The following is a 14,126-nucleotide window of genomic DNA, read 5'->3' on the forward strand; positions in this document are numbered from 1 at the left end:
CTTGTCCCAACACTCATGCAACAGCTAACAACCGGGGAATCGAGTAAGGCGGATGCAGCACTAAGCTTCAGCGTCTCCATCGTCGGAGCTTGTTCTTGGTGAAGCAGCCGGATGCTTCCCGGCGGTCAACGGGTCTAATCTCGGTCAAGACACCATGGATTAGGGAGCTGTAAAGAAGAGCGTAAAGCAGGAAGACGACGGCAATGGGAATCAATTGCTGAGATCAACATATTGGGGGCCAACTGGGAGAGATGGGGACTAAAAGTTTTCCTCTACTTTTCAGGAGCTGTGCTACCATCTCCTGCCAATTTAGTCAAACTTGTTGTGTTCTTGGGACAGGGATCAACTTTCACAATGTCTATTTGAATACGATCACATAGCAAAGTAGAAGACGAATTGGGTTCGACAACGTGTTTTGAAATCCGACCACATTAAAAGTATACAAAATTAAGCATCACAGTGGGAGTACTATAGACGTTTTGATACGATCCACTTTTCTTTGATCGTGATATTAATATCTGAATAGGTCTTACCGACATCTTTACTTTGCAACAAAATAATTAAAATTATGGTCGGTCAACCAAAATATCTGTCGTTGATCCATATAAAACTTGAACTCGAATATAAGATCTATCACTTGTGTAATAATTCACTAATTAATCCCGACGTCTCATGTGCAGGTCGCGTGATCCTCCTTTCGCCGTTGGATTGAGATCAATTATATTTGGATCAGATCGAAATCGGATCCGATACGTTGATTCATATCCGATCCAATTGACCCAATTGTGGCCTTAATGGTTCGGCAGGCCCCTATATGGCCCGCCAGGCGTGACATGTGAGAGCCTCGGTTCGAGAAAGACCGGTCCGGTTGGCCCAAAATTGACACAAAGACCGAACCAAGAATGTATATCGTTGATTCGTGACGGGTACGGGTACGGGTACGATCGAATGAGTAACCCGAATCCGTTGATTAATGGTCGGGTCGGGTACGATTTATTCGGTATCCGGTCCAATATCCTATGCCATCTTACCGACTCGATCTGTAGTCGTTTGCCTTCGCTCCCTCGAATCGTAAACGCCTTCTTCCGCCGTTGAGCGGCACAGCGGAGGGGAAAGGAAGCGACCGGGGGAACCTCGAGCTAGGGTTTCGTTTTTGCCGGAATTAATGGATAATTTCGCACTCCTCTCCTCTAAGTTCTCCGTTGTCGTAGCAGCTCCAGCTTCGTACGAGATCCTCAACAGGCGGCGGTCGGCTCATTCTTCTCTTCCCTCGCTCCCTGCGAGAAGAGGTAGACGAATCGGGTGCGGTGGTAGACCTCCCGTACTCGTTTTCTTTGCTCTCAAGAGCGGAAACATTGATCGAGCCCCGTCTAATGCCGGTAATTTTTGTCCCACATCTGTGTTCGAAGCATTTTCCTGAAATATATTGGGTTAAAGACGAAGATATTGATTGGTTACGGTTCCTTCTTCCTCACGTAAAATTGTGGGTGGGCAATTCCTTCTGTGGTTATGGGAGCAAAGTATGCTGTGGCCCTTTGGACTCTGAATTAGTTCATTAGGCAGTGAATGAAAGGTTCTTTTGTACTATAAACACTGAAGATAGCAGGAAAATATACATTTTGGTATTAGTTCTTAGCATTTCCTTTTATGTTTCGCAAATTTGTCTTGAGATTTTTACGCGCTGTTTAATTGATTAGTCATACATCCGTTACCTGCATCTGCTTCTATTTTTAGAGTACATGTCATCACGATTTTCTCCCTAAATACATTTATTTGATCTGGTTTATCTTTATATTTCATTTCTTGTTCTGCTATAGGGCGTGGGAAATTCAAGGCACAAGTTTTTGCAAGTGCTTCATCTTCAAGCAACAGTGAGATGACAACTAGTAGTGCGATGGCGCCACTTCCAGTGCCTTCGTCACCAACATCCATGTATATTTTTTACTTCATATTTCTTTGTGTTTGAAGTTGAGCACACGTGGATCTTTGTGTATATTTGTAATGTGTGGGATTCAAGCATCGCCACACAATTGTGATCGAATCAATAGCTTTCTGTTTACTCAAGTATGGAAGATCTTGTTTCCTTTCTTGGTGTGTGTTGCTGAGGCTAACGTAATCTTTTCCCTCCTTCCTTTCTTCTTGAGAATCTGCAGAGGTTCACCATTGTTTTGGATTGGAGTTGGAGTTGGTCTATCAGTAGTATTCCAAGTTGTATGTTGCTCAGATTCCTCTTGGATGATAATGTTTTTATTTCTTTTGTTCTTTTCTTATTGAAAACAATGTCGTTTGGTTGACAGGTGGCTGCAAAGTTAAAGGTGAGCACCATTTCTTAATTATATTCCTTTCCGAGGTATGTTGTCCTTAAGAAGGTTGTTGCTTATCGCCAGATGTGATTTAGAGTTTCAGTAGAATTTGTTAGCAAACTAGTTGTATAGTCCTTTTGGATAGGCTATATTCTCATCGTCTATATTCTATTAAATACTTAAAATGCTAATATTTTGAGTTAGGATAGCTCCTTGATATTTTTGTTTCTTCAATACTTTTTTATTTGTTATGTTGTATGCCTTTCCATTATGGTGTGTTTGGCTAATGGTGTAATTAGCCTTCAGCCTCTTTGCTTCGTTAAAATGAAATAAAATATTGTTAAGAGGGTTCTCAGTGTCGGTTAATTAATTTTTTTCTGAAAATCTAGACTATATTTATTGAATCCTCATCTTGTTTCCTTTCATAATTAATTATACGATCAGTCATTTAGGGACTTCAAAAATAGTATAGTGCATGGCACCTAAAGAAGCTGTTGGTATATCATGCATGCATTTCAGTTTTCATTGTTTTCGGCAATCTTATCATATGGAAAACTTGTTGACAGAACTTGTGAGTTTCTTGTTTTAGAGATTTGCACTTCAGCAAGCTTTCAAGACCATGATGGATCAAGCAGCATCTCAAGGTGGACAATTCAATAATCCTTCCTTTGGACCAGGCTCGCCTTTCCCATTTCCTGCTACAACAGCATCATCTCCAACTGCATCAACCACATCACCAGCACGTGTTTCCACCCAGCAATCTGTTACCGTAGATGTTCCAGCCACCAAAGTGGAATCAACTTCACAGTCTGAAGTTGGAGATGAAAATCAATTAGATGAGGAAAAATCCAAAAAATTTGGTATGCATCTTTAGATTCAAGTCACCTTCTTTAATATTGTTCTGCATGGTAATAAATTTCGACGCAAGTTAAACTATCCACCGTTATTGTGGATCCTTACCGGAAGCCATTCAAGATCACCTCATGATTTATTCCTCATCGTTCCTGAATATGTAAAGGGAATAAATGCCTCTGCTAAGATGTTCTCCTTATATGTAAAGGTTGCATCATTAGGCCCTTTGGACCAGAAGTTCATTTGAAGATGTTGAATAGATTAATTTAGCAGATGAGTTTACTTTAGATTTTATATATTTATAAAGAGTGGCTAGAGGGGTCTTTTGAGAAACTTGTGTTTTGCCATATGAACGTCCTATGCATTTCTATATATGTTTCCTAGGTTGATTATGAAGAAAACAAAAGAATAACGAAGAGATAAAAAGGAAAAGAATCACGTAACTGCAAGAAAGAAAAAGTATCAAGTACCAAAACCAAAAGGGAAGATTATTAGCTAAGACAAATCCTGAAATTTATCTTCCCCATAAAAGGAAAAAAAATATAGTTTATTTGATTAATCTTGATATAATTGTATTTTTTCCTTATTATTATTTTTCTCCTTGGATAGTTGAACACGAACATGAGTTTATCACTGAGTCAAAGGGATTCAGGTTGATCTTTATTCTTTCCATGCCTACTATAGATCTGGAAAGTATCTTGATTTCCATTGCATGATGTCGTGCTTTAACAATGTTGTTCATCTTAGAATTGCTGACATGATATATTAGCATCTGAAGGCTTTTTTTTTTTTTTTATGTCAATGGATCTTTAGTTTCTTGGCACTTGACGATGATTTTACTAGATCTACAACAAGCATGATTCTGATCTTATTGAATGGAAGTTTTGTGACGATATATTTGTTCTTTCTTCGCATAAGCAATCTTATGTCAATCTCACTATTACTGACCTAATACTTTGGTTAAATTTTTTCACTAACCTGTGTGTCACCAGGAATTCAAAAGCCACAAACTTTTATCCACCATATCCCACACTTTGATCTTTCCTATTAGGGGATTTTTTTTTTTTAATATAGGACTGCAACCAACCTGGTTTGAAAGTCAACCTTATCAAACCGAAACAATCATCAGATCCTGACCCTAACCTTATAGAGTCTAACTTGACCTGAAGTTGAGATTCTTTATCCTTTGTAACCCAGCCCAAATTAAGCACCAATTAGGTTGGGGCGATGGGCTGTTGATAGGCTGATTATCTTGTGTCTGGTTGGCATGGGCTGCGCAGATTTCAAATTCTAAAATAAAATCCAGTTAGAAAGTTTAGGTACATGCATGTTAGCGGTGCTAAATAAATTATAATAAAATATTTAGTCTGTAAATGGTATTGCCAAATTATATTGGGTTGCTTATGGGTCAATCTAACCTGGTTCAGGTTATTCCATTTCTAACTAAATCATGCCCAAAAAATACCATCATATCCCAATTCAGCCTAATGATTGAGTTGGTCTACCAGCTTAGGTTGAACCAAAGCCAAATGACTTCTTCCTTGTTACAGCAATACAAGTAGAAGATACAAATTTCTACCTTCGTGGTACAAGACATGATGAAGAAAGCAAAAATGTGTTGCAGATCTTGTTAGCAATTTCCTATAATCTTTGGCATACGGGAATCAGTTGTCTATGCTGACACTTCGCTATCTGTTGCAAATTTCTGCAGCTTTTGTGGATGTTTCTCCAGAAGAATTACTGCAAAATGATCCTTCCAATCTAAAAGAGTCAACAAAGGCAAGTCCAGCTGAGACTCAACCCGTGAACGAAGTAAGTACTTGGCATGTTACAGAGCAGTTGCTTTATTCTTGAGTGATAAATCTGCTGAAATATCAGCTTGTACTTTTTGAAGATTCCACCAAATGGAACTGTTAAGCAGGATGGAAGTGCTTCAAATGAACAAACTCAAACTCGTAAGTTATGGGGATGATTTGTTATTGGGACATGTTATGCGACCCCAACAATGGCATTTTTCTTTTTATATTTCAAAGCTCAAGGCAGACCATATAGAGATATTATGCAGTGCCAGTTCATGAGTTTTTGCATTATTTTATGGATTTTTTAGTGCATACAAGTGGTCATAGTTTATGATTAAACATTCAGGCCCTCCTGAAATTTATTGATGTATTAAAATTGCAATCTTTTGATACCGATGAATTGATATGTCCATTAGATGTTGTTCTACTTCATTCGATGTTGTTCTACTTCATTCATTATCATCTATGATGCCGAAAAAGATAAATAATGCTGAAAAGGATAAAATTACGTATGTACCTGTGTCTGTGTTGTCTATGTGCATCTGTTTTTATGCATTCATGAATGCAAAGGTACTTTCATTCACACACCACTGTGCTGAATGGTTACATCTCTCATACTCTGTTTACCAAATTATTTTATGGTTTATGAAGAAAATATATTTATGAAGCTTTTCATATTTGTTAGCCTAATACTTGTGAAAAAGAATTTTCTCAAAATTTGTGCTATGTTCATGTAAGTTAATTTGTTCACCTTGTGCACAGGTGATTCACCATCTCTCTTGTCAGTTGATGCATTGGAGAAAATGATGGAAGATCCAACTGTGCAAAATATGGTTTACCCGTAAGTATCATGCTAATTAATTAATTGGAATACTCCTATCCAAGCTTTACAGTCTTTCTAAAGGTTAGCTTGATTTTTTTATTTTTTTAAATAGAAAGTTATCATTTGCCTTCATCTTTGACATGAAGCTACGAGATCTCGTTGGTTCAATCTTTTCCAGGGTTGTTGACTGAAGTCAGAAAGAAGCATGTAGATGTTAGATAATGCATACAACTTGGTCTTTAGAGAAAATTCCTTGTGGCAACTTATGGTCATGTAGACCTTCATTTGTCTTTATATTATAACATGAAACTTTTGTCCAATTCTTTTGTTTGATTCTTTAAGTACATGACAGTAGTTAGATCTTATTGCATTGTATATGACGTAGGACAACCTAAATGGTGATAGACTTAAGGGTTTGGGTAGAGAGTTGGTGACAAGAAAAATGGAAACAAAATAAGGGGAGGATTCAATAAAACACAATGGATTCATAGAAATCTCAATTCAAACAATGAAGGAGAAAAACATTGATATGCCCTTTTTTGTTAGCTTGACTTGGTTATGAAGTTTGATACATGATTCTCTTATGCTAGATGACTCCAATAATGTCAAGCTCCCTGCAGTTTGGGGTTTTGGAATCCAGTAATGGTGGAATTTAGGTGGTAGGATATTTGAGAAAGAGAGTAGAGGAAGATCGTCTGAAGCTTCTTCTGTTCCATTAGGTATCTAATCTGTCTCAGGTTGGAGCTTGAGCAGAAAGGACTAAATTTGTGATCTCACACCTGTTACATATATTGTAAGAGAAAAAATTCATTCAGTAACTTTTTTCATCGGCCAAAGTACAAGAAGAAATGGAAATGCTATAATAAGGAAAAAAGACAACTACATCAAGGCTAATCAATTAGTTAAATTTTCTTTAATTGGGGAAAATAAATTTTTAGAGACAAATAATCTTCCCTTTTGATATAATATATTTTCGACGGTTTTCTATCTTTGCAGGTAGGTTAAACTTCCTTATGGATATGAAATCTTCAATCAAACTAAATTTGGATTCCATCCATTCATCGTTTTCTTCTTTCATTTCCTTTCTCTTCTCCTTGATCAAGCTAGGAAATGAAGATAGAAATGTCGGAGATATTTCCACGTGACAATTTATAATTTTTTTACAAAATACCCCTTCTAAAATAATAAACCATTCCGAAGAAAAAGAAAAAAATAACTGGGCTGGATTTAAAGCATGTTGGTTAAACCAGAATCGAAGTTCATCAAACACCAAAGAAATTCGTGTTGACCCATCTTCTTTCCACACCTCATATATAATCAATCTGGAAAGTGTCTTTATTTCCATCAGTATATGTTGGATTTCTTTGATATAATGAAAACCAAAGAAAGTTTTGTATTGGTCTTACCTTAAGTGCTTTTTTATGTTGCACATTCATCCTCCATTTGGCTTAGTTTTATTCCTTTTTTTTATCATATTCATTACTATAATACTATACCTTCATAACCCATGAAATAGGACTGACCTTGTCTCGATGCATTCATGTGGCAGCTATTTACCTGAAGAAATGAGGAACCCAGAGACATTCAACTGTATGTGTTCATCATATCTGCTTGAGAAGTTTACTTTCCCTTCTTGTGGTTGTTCATTAGATATCTAGACATATTACCATATATTTGCAAATTCTTATAAATCTACTGGCAGACATTTGATTTTTTTTTTCTTTTGTTTTTCAGGGATGATGCAAAATCCTCAATTTCGCCAGCAAATGCAAGATATGCTGTATGACCTCAATCCTGATCTCCGTTTGCGTTTTTAAACATTTTGTTTTTTTATATTACACAACAGCTTTTGTTATTTGGAATAATATATTCTAAAATATGCAAACATAGAAATGAAATATATTTTTTTCTGAAGAAATGCATGTTAAATAAACTCTTGCATTTGATTTGTGATTGACAAGGTGGTCTTATAACAGCCATGGTAGCTAGTATCATTACACACACACACAGACGCACACACATATATATAAACTATGATGCTTAGCACTTTGTACAAATCCTTTAGATTATTACTAGATTGAAGTATCTAGTATAAAAATGTGTGAATATTACTCTTATTATGGTTAACTGCTATGATTTTGTCTTTTTTCAGTTGTTAAATTAGTTTTTATTCTTATTTTAAGTTCAACGAGCTTATCCTATTAGTATAATTATTGTTTTGATCCTTGAGTACCTTATGAGACTTGACAAAGAAATTTTTGTTGTAAATATTCTTGGGCTGCAAATAAATGAATTGCCTGTTGGATATTTGTGGTTGATTATTGAATCTTTATAACACAAAATATAAGGAATTTCTCGTAGTTTCTGTCATGTTTCTAATTTATATGCAAGTTTTTTAATGGGTTTACATTTGTGGTTTTCAACAATTTCATTAGAATTTGCATTGTTATCTCCTACTTTTGAATTTATGATTTCTTGTCCTTATTCAGAAACAATATGGGTGGAAATAATGAATGGGACAACCGCCTGACAGAGTCCTTGAAAAATTTTAATCTTAGCAGTCCTGAGATCAAGCAGCAGTTTGGTAAGTCAGAAAGTATCTCTTTGTTGATAGCAGTCGGTGTTATGGAAAAGAAGTCATTTCTGAATCATACTTCTTTAAAGCTTCTTTAATTGTTGTAGTACAATTACCTTTTCAGAAAAATATCATTTTTCTTTGTTGTGTACTTTTTTGATAAGTGGTTTGGAAAAACAATATGAAAAGATCTTCAGACAAAGCATATTCATACAATAGAAAACTCTTCAATCCCTTGTTCAACCTTTTACATGGAAGAAAATTTTAGTACAGAATTGTAAATTTGAGTTGGACATGACTCCTTATTTGTAATTTTTGTTTTATGGTGAGGTAGGCTCTAAGCAAAGTTTACCCTGCCTTGGACTTTGACTGAATATAACAGATAAAGAACTCAGTAGAAAAGCAAAAAGTCAACTGCATCTCTCTGTCTATTCAGCTTGCTGCAACTATCTGTGTGTATCCTCTTTCCTTTCTGTCTTCACTTTGTCTTTTTGTTCACTGATTTCTCCTAACCTTTTTGTTCTTTTGCTACTTCTGAAAATGTGCCTATCTAATTTCCACAATTTACTAGATCTTTGCTAAGTACTTCCCTTCCACATTCCAGCTTTCTTTGTAGGCTAACATCCATCTTGGCTGTCAGACTGTCATCACCTTTCCTAACTGCCTAAGCCTAGCATCCCTTATATATGCTGTCACTCATCACTGCCACCTTTTTAACAATTGTTATGGTTTATCACTTTATCTAGCCTTGATCACCTCTCCCGCATCCTTTCTTTCCCACTTATGCTCGTTAACATCTCTATTGTATCTTTGTATTTTGCCCTTGCCTTCTGCTGGGGTACCTATTGAATTGGTTTTATGTAGCTAACATAATCTATCAACATTCTTAAGTTTGATCAGTTTGCTTTATAAGTACAATCAGGTTAGATCAGGTAAAACTTCTGTTGATGGGCTGACATTACAAGCCTTTTATGTCTTCTAGATTATTTCTATGAAATACAACCTAAAATGTTGTGTTCTTTATGGTATTGATTTAGTTGGCACTGTGAGAATCAAGCAGCATAGTTTATTTAATTGTTTGATGGAGGTTCTGAATGCCTTTGAGAACCATCTTTGTATAGTTCATCATTGTCCTTGATTTTGACTAAGCTCACAGGGCATGCACAGTGCACATGGCATGGGCAGTGCATCTGGTCTTAGGAGCTACCTGAACAGTTACATTGATGTGAGCTCATACATGGAAGCAGAAAGTATAACTGGAGAAGTATCACACTGTTTACTGTACTCCTTATGTGACTATTGTTGAATAGCTACTCATTTTTTGATATGTGTTGAAGTAACTATTAGCAAATCTTGTAGCGGTAAACTTTGCTTATTCTTTTTTGTGGTGCTACTTCTGGTGACTTTTGCTGAAACTTATACATCTTACATTTAATGCAGAACAGATAGGGCTCACCCCGGAAGAAGTTATTTCTAAAATAATGGCCAATCCTGATGTTGCTATGGCATTTCAAAATCCTAAAGTGCAAGCTGCTATCTTAGATGTATGCTCAGACACATTTCATTTTCTTAAAATGTCTATCTATATTCTGTATATTAACATATTTTTGCATTCAACAGTGCTCACAGAATCCACTCAGCATTGCAAAATATCAGAATGACAAGGAGGTAAGTTATAGATACAGTTTGTTTGGCAATATGTCATCATGAATTTTCTTATGTAGGTATTTTTTTGGTTCTTTATGCTGTAGATAATAGTGTGAGACCATTGCTCTATCTTTCTTAGTGAGTTGTGTTCTGTAGACGTATCAAGAGTTATTTGCAATCATAGTCAGAAATTAGTTGCTGTAGTACTACGATATGAAGTTGAACTTGTAATCACAAGATGAAGGAATTGAAGTTGGCAAAAGGTTCGTAACAACTTAGAAGGTGGAAGAAACTTTATGCTTCTGTAGGATAACATGTTAGATGGTTATGTAAGGTTCTGTTGTCACATATTTAGATGACTCTTGGTTTAGCTTATTCCTTGAATGCTGAATGCTGAGCTTGAAAATTGCATATTGACATCCATCAAGAAGTTGGATTTTCAAGGGACATTTTGGAGTCATCTCAGGCTCTATAACGTTGGTTGCCTGTTAAGAAAAAGATTTAGATACCTATATAAATAATGGTGTTAGACGAGTTGTGTTAATGATTCTAGAATGATTTTTTTAGCTTTCTTAAGCCTGAGTTGTTGGTGGTTTCAAAGAACTTTGCATATTATGAAAATACATTATAATCTTATCTTAAGGTTGTTCAAGAAAGAGAAATTTGATCTTATGTAACACTAACACTTGGTTCTGTTGGCACAGTTATTCTGCATTAGCATCATTTTTTATCGCTCCTGATGCTTATGTTCTTTGATGTTGGTTATATATGTAATAAGGAATTTGATTTTGTGGTTATATAACCATATCTTATATGTAAAAGAAGTAACAAGTTACTGTAATAAAGTTTTCTACATTTGAAGCAACCACTTAATCAAGAAATTTGAACCAACTGATATCTTCATTTCATAGTTCACAACAGTGGAAGTAAGTGACAACTCACACCTTGATGACTTGATAGCTGCAGTGTCTATTTTGCAAATCAGAATAATGAGATTCCAATTACTTCTGCTCTTTATTTTATCCTTTTTTCCTTTTGAAGTTACCATGCATGTTTAAATCCATGTTGATGCAATATTGGTTATGACATTGCTGGCTGATATCTTTTACTGTTATTAGCTGTCATTGTAACAACGTCAATGACCTGTAAACAATGTAGCAACTGCATGCATCTATAGTCACTGTGCATCGTCCGCATATAATTTACTTGTCATATCTGGGACTCCCTAGATAACACCATCTCAGAGTTTCCTCATATCTCACTTTATGTTCTTTCATATGCTGCGATCTCTTGTGTTCATCACTCTTTTATCTTAGATTATGGATGTGTTCACCAAGATATCAGAACTCTTTCCTGGTGTATCGGGTTACCCATGATGGACTTCACATGCATGGGTCCATGGTTCTGACAATTCAATCTGTCCGCCGCCCGCTGCCGGCCCATCGGATGGTGAAGCTGTAAACTATGCATCACAGTTTCGAAATGCAGTTCACGCTCGAGCAAATTCTTGGTAACTCACCTCAGCTGGTTATCATAGCTCCTGTGAATTGGTCTGCTGTTTTGAGTATAGATATAGGGTTTTGTAACTTATAGCATCTTTCTCCAACGTATGACTTTGCTTAGTATTGATCATACCTTCTTATTTGAGGAACCTTACATGGTTGGATCGTTTTTGTTCCAAAATGAGTTTAAAAATTCAGAATATGATATAGAATGGATTCATGGGGGTAAAATTATCGAATGACATCCTTGATGATTAAAAAATATATATTTTGATCTCTGAGGAACGCATATGTGACTATTATTCAAGTCATGATAACTTTGTTGGATAAACTATTTCGTTTATTTCATTGACCAATTTATTTTGGATTGAATTAATGTAATTACTTTTTAGATTTTATCACATGTTATTTAATCTGGTTAAAAGTTTATATTTATAACGGTAGATATCATCATCTTTATCATACAACTGATGTTTTGCCTAACATTCGGTCCAACCATTGATCTAAGATTCGACGAGATCGCTTCATAATGACTTCATAATGATCGCTTTCTGATAGTTATGTTTCGAGTCCTTATGATGACTTCAGGGGGAAGTCTTTTTGTGGGTTCTGCTCCATCATTCAAGCAAGACATCAAAAGCCATTATATCACACTCAGTTGTTGCCTCTCCCTACCCCCACGTTGTGGTCTATCCCTCCTGATCGAGTGGCGGCCTTCGCACGCTCCTGACCATGGCTGTCTTCCAGCCCAACCTCTTCCTCCTCTTGCCTCTCGTCTCGGTGCTGGTGATGGCACCGGACCTGGCCGCCGGCGACAACGCGGCCCACCTGCACTTCTACATGCACGACACTCTCAGCGGCTCCACCCCCAGCGCCATCAGGGTCGTGCGAGTGTCCGACTCGACGGTGTTAGGCTTCGGAGACGTCGTCGTGACAGACGACCCGCTGACCGAGGGGCCGGACCTTCGGTCGGCTCCTGTCGGCAGGGCGCAGGGTCTCTACGCCATGGTTTCCCAGGGTACCGGTGACCCAGCGCTGCTTCTGGGGGTCAACCTGGTGTTCACGGAGGGGACGCGCAACGGGAGCACGCTGGCGGTGCTTGGGAGGGACGCCGTCTACTTGCCGGTGAGGGAGCTCCCGGTTGTCGGCGGCAGCGGCGTCTTCCGCCTCGCCCGCGGCTACGCCCTCATCAAGACGTACTCGCTCAACACCACCACCGGCGATGCCGTCTTGGAGTGGGACGTATTCGTCGTGCAATAATTTTCGTGCTCGTTGATCGATCAAGTCCTCCTCGTTCTCCTCTCGTCCGATTTCATGCTTCGTCTGTGAAGCATGAGCAGCCTAAAATATGTTGCATTCTGTTCTCTATCGTGAAATGCATCATCATCATCATCAAGATCAAGATGAGAAGCTTAGGTCGGCAGTCGCAGTCTGATTGATGCCCAGTGATCTTCCAATCAAATAAGAAAATAAAAAGAAAGAAAATTGACCTGTCGTATCTTTTCATGTTTCGTTCTTCTCTTTTACGATGAACTGCAGTAATCTGTTGGAGATTCGGTTTGAGATCATTGACACTTTACCTTCCCAGTAGGTGAGAAAGGCAGCGGAAACCATAACAGTGCCGAAAAGAGGAAGGCGACAAGAGGGACTTGAGGGAGAAACCCGTTACTGATGATTCACAATATAATCGACTTAATATGTGCACGCTATCTACGTCAATTAGAGCGCCATAAATCATATTTGACTTGGATTGATGTAGTTTATGCCTTCATGAACCCTCCAGGTACTTGTCGACGACGCTCACCAAGGTGCTCTTGGGCACGGCGCCGATGACGCTTTCCTTCTTCTCGCCGTTCTTGAACACCAGCACGGTGGGAATGCTGCGGATGCCGAACCTGGAAGCGATGCCGGGGCAGTCGTCGGTGTTCACTTGGCAGCACACGATCTTCCCGGCGTAGTCCCTGGCCAGTTCCTTGATCACCGGCGCGATCATCCGGCACGGACCGCACCACGGTGCCCAGAACTCCACCAGCACTGGCTTGTCGCTGGCAGCCACCAGATTCTCCCAGTTCGCATCCACCACCACCAACACTGCACGGCGTGCAGCGTCGAAGATTATGTTGTGATGGTCTCATTCATCTCTGCCGCACAAGCTTTTGAAGCGGTGGTAAATGCAAACATTACCTTCGTCCACGGTCTTCTTGGCTCGACAGGTGACGCGGCTCCGTCGCCCGTCGTCTCCGGTCGACGTGGAAGGAGGAGATGAGACGGACTTCCTGTGTCCGGTAGCGGCAGGGAGGTGGAACTTGTCCCTGATGAAGAAGGGTCGGTGCGCAGGTAAAGCCCAGGTGCCGGTGGTAGCTGCAGCCGAGGAGGCAATGGTGCTCACTTGGAAGCAGGCCTTCAGAGCCATTCACTTGCACCTCGCGATCTCCCCCTTCTTTCTCTCACTTGCTCTCGGATGGGAAGAAGGAAGATGGGGTCTTGCAGCTTGTGATGAGCAGCACTGATTTCTCTCTCAGTGGATATTGCGTGAGAACATGAGGCTGCCATGGCGTCAGGTCCCGAGTGGATGAGCTCTCTCCTTTTGTTGCGAAACAAAGGAATGGATAAAACGAAAAGAAA

At 38.6% G+C, this 14,126-nt stretch overlaps 3 protein-coding genes across 4 annotated transcripts; 2 read left to right on the forward strand and 1 right to left on the reverse strand.

The window, feature by feature from the left end:
* Positions 1-1,041: 1,041 nt before the first annotated feature.
* On the forward strand, positions 1,042-11,655 carry LOC135627966 (protein TIC 40, chloroplastic-like). Of its 2 annotated transcripts, none has more exons than XR_010492739.1 (14): positions 1,042-1,379; positions 1,818-1,932; positions 2,154-2,211; positions 2,298-2,315; positions 2,893-3,163; positions 4,867-4,967; positions 5,050-5,110; positions 5,717-5,795; positions 7,327-7,367; positions 7,512-7,557; positions 8,267-8,361; positions 9,798-9,896; positions 9,973-10,020; positions 11,316-11,655. XR_010492739.1 is itself a non-coding variant. In XM_065134449.1 (14 exons), the coding sequence occupies exons 1-14, from the start codon at positions 1,166-1,168 to the stop codon at positions 11,373-11,375; spliced, it is 1,311 nt and encodes a 436-aa protein (XP_064990521.1). In that variant the 5' UTR covers positions 1,042-1,165; the 3' UTR covers positions 11,376-11,655. The 2 variants fall into 2 exon arrangements, 1 of the variants encoding a protein (XP_064990521.1); XM_065134449.1 differs by having other exon boundaries at positions 9,793-9,896.
* A 447-nt stretch (positions 11,656-12,102) lies between these two features.
* Positions 12,103-12,999, forward strand: LOC135627968 (dirigent protein 21-like). The gene has a single exon (XM_065134451.1). The coding sequence runs from the start codon at positions 12,234-12,236 to the stop codon at positions 12,759-12,761; it is 528 nt and encodes a 175-aa protein (XP_064990523.1). The 5' UTR covers positions 12,103-12,233; the 3' UTR covers positions 12,762-12,999.
* A 151-nt stretch (positions 13,000-13,150) lies between these two features.
* LOC135627967 (thioredoxin M-type, chloroplastic-like) lies at positions 13,151-14,046 on the reverse strand. Its single transcript, XM_065134450.1, has 2 exons — positions 13,686-14,046; positions 13,151-13,592 (listed from the first exon to the last, which is right to left on the reverse strand). Exons 1-2 carry the CDS (start codon positions 13,912-13,914, stop codon positions 13,270-13,272), a joined length of 552 nt encoding a protein of 183 aa, XP_064990522.1. The 5' UTR covers positions 13,915-14,046; the 3' UTR covers positions 13,151-13,269.
* Positions 14,047-14,126: the final 80 nt, after the last annotated feature.

This window comes from Musa acuminata, chromosome BXJ2-11 (genome assembly GCF_036884655.1).
Source record: "Musa acuminata AAA Group cultivar baxijiao chromosome BXJ2-11, Cavendish_Baxijiao_AAA, whole genome shotgun sequence".
Classification (NCBI taxonomy): domain Eukaryota; kingdom Viridiplantae; phylum Streptophyta; class Magnoliopsida; order Zingiberales; family Musaceae; genus Musa; species Musa acuminata.

Bases quoted from the DNA above. Each gene is read 5' to 3' on its own strand.
- LOC135627966 (XM_065134449.1), top strand. From the start codon at position 1,166: ATGGATAATTTCGCACTCCTCTCCTCTAAGTTCTCCGTTGTCGTAGCA. The intron at 4,968-5,049 runs GTAAGTACTTGG...TACTTTTTGAAG, and splicing joins AGACTCAACCCGTGAACGAA to ATTCCACCAAATGGAACTGT. The intron at 7,368-7,511 runs GTATGTGTTCAT...TTTGTTTTTCAG, and splicing joins GAACCCAGAGACATTCAACT to GGATGATGCAAAATCCTCAA.
- LOC135627968 (XM_065134451.1), top strand. From the start codon at position 12,234: ATGGCTGTCTTCCAGCCCAACCTCTTCCTCCTCTTGCCTCTCGTCTCG.
- LOC135627967 (XM_065134450.1), bottom strand. From the start codon at position 13,914: ATGGCTCTGAAGGCCTGCTTCCAAGTGAGCACCATTGCCTCCTCGGCT. The intron at 13,593-13,685 runs GTAATGTTTGCA...CACGCCGTGCAG, and splicing joins CAAGAAGACCGTGGACGAAG to TGTTGGTGGTGGTGGATGCG.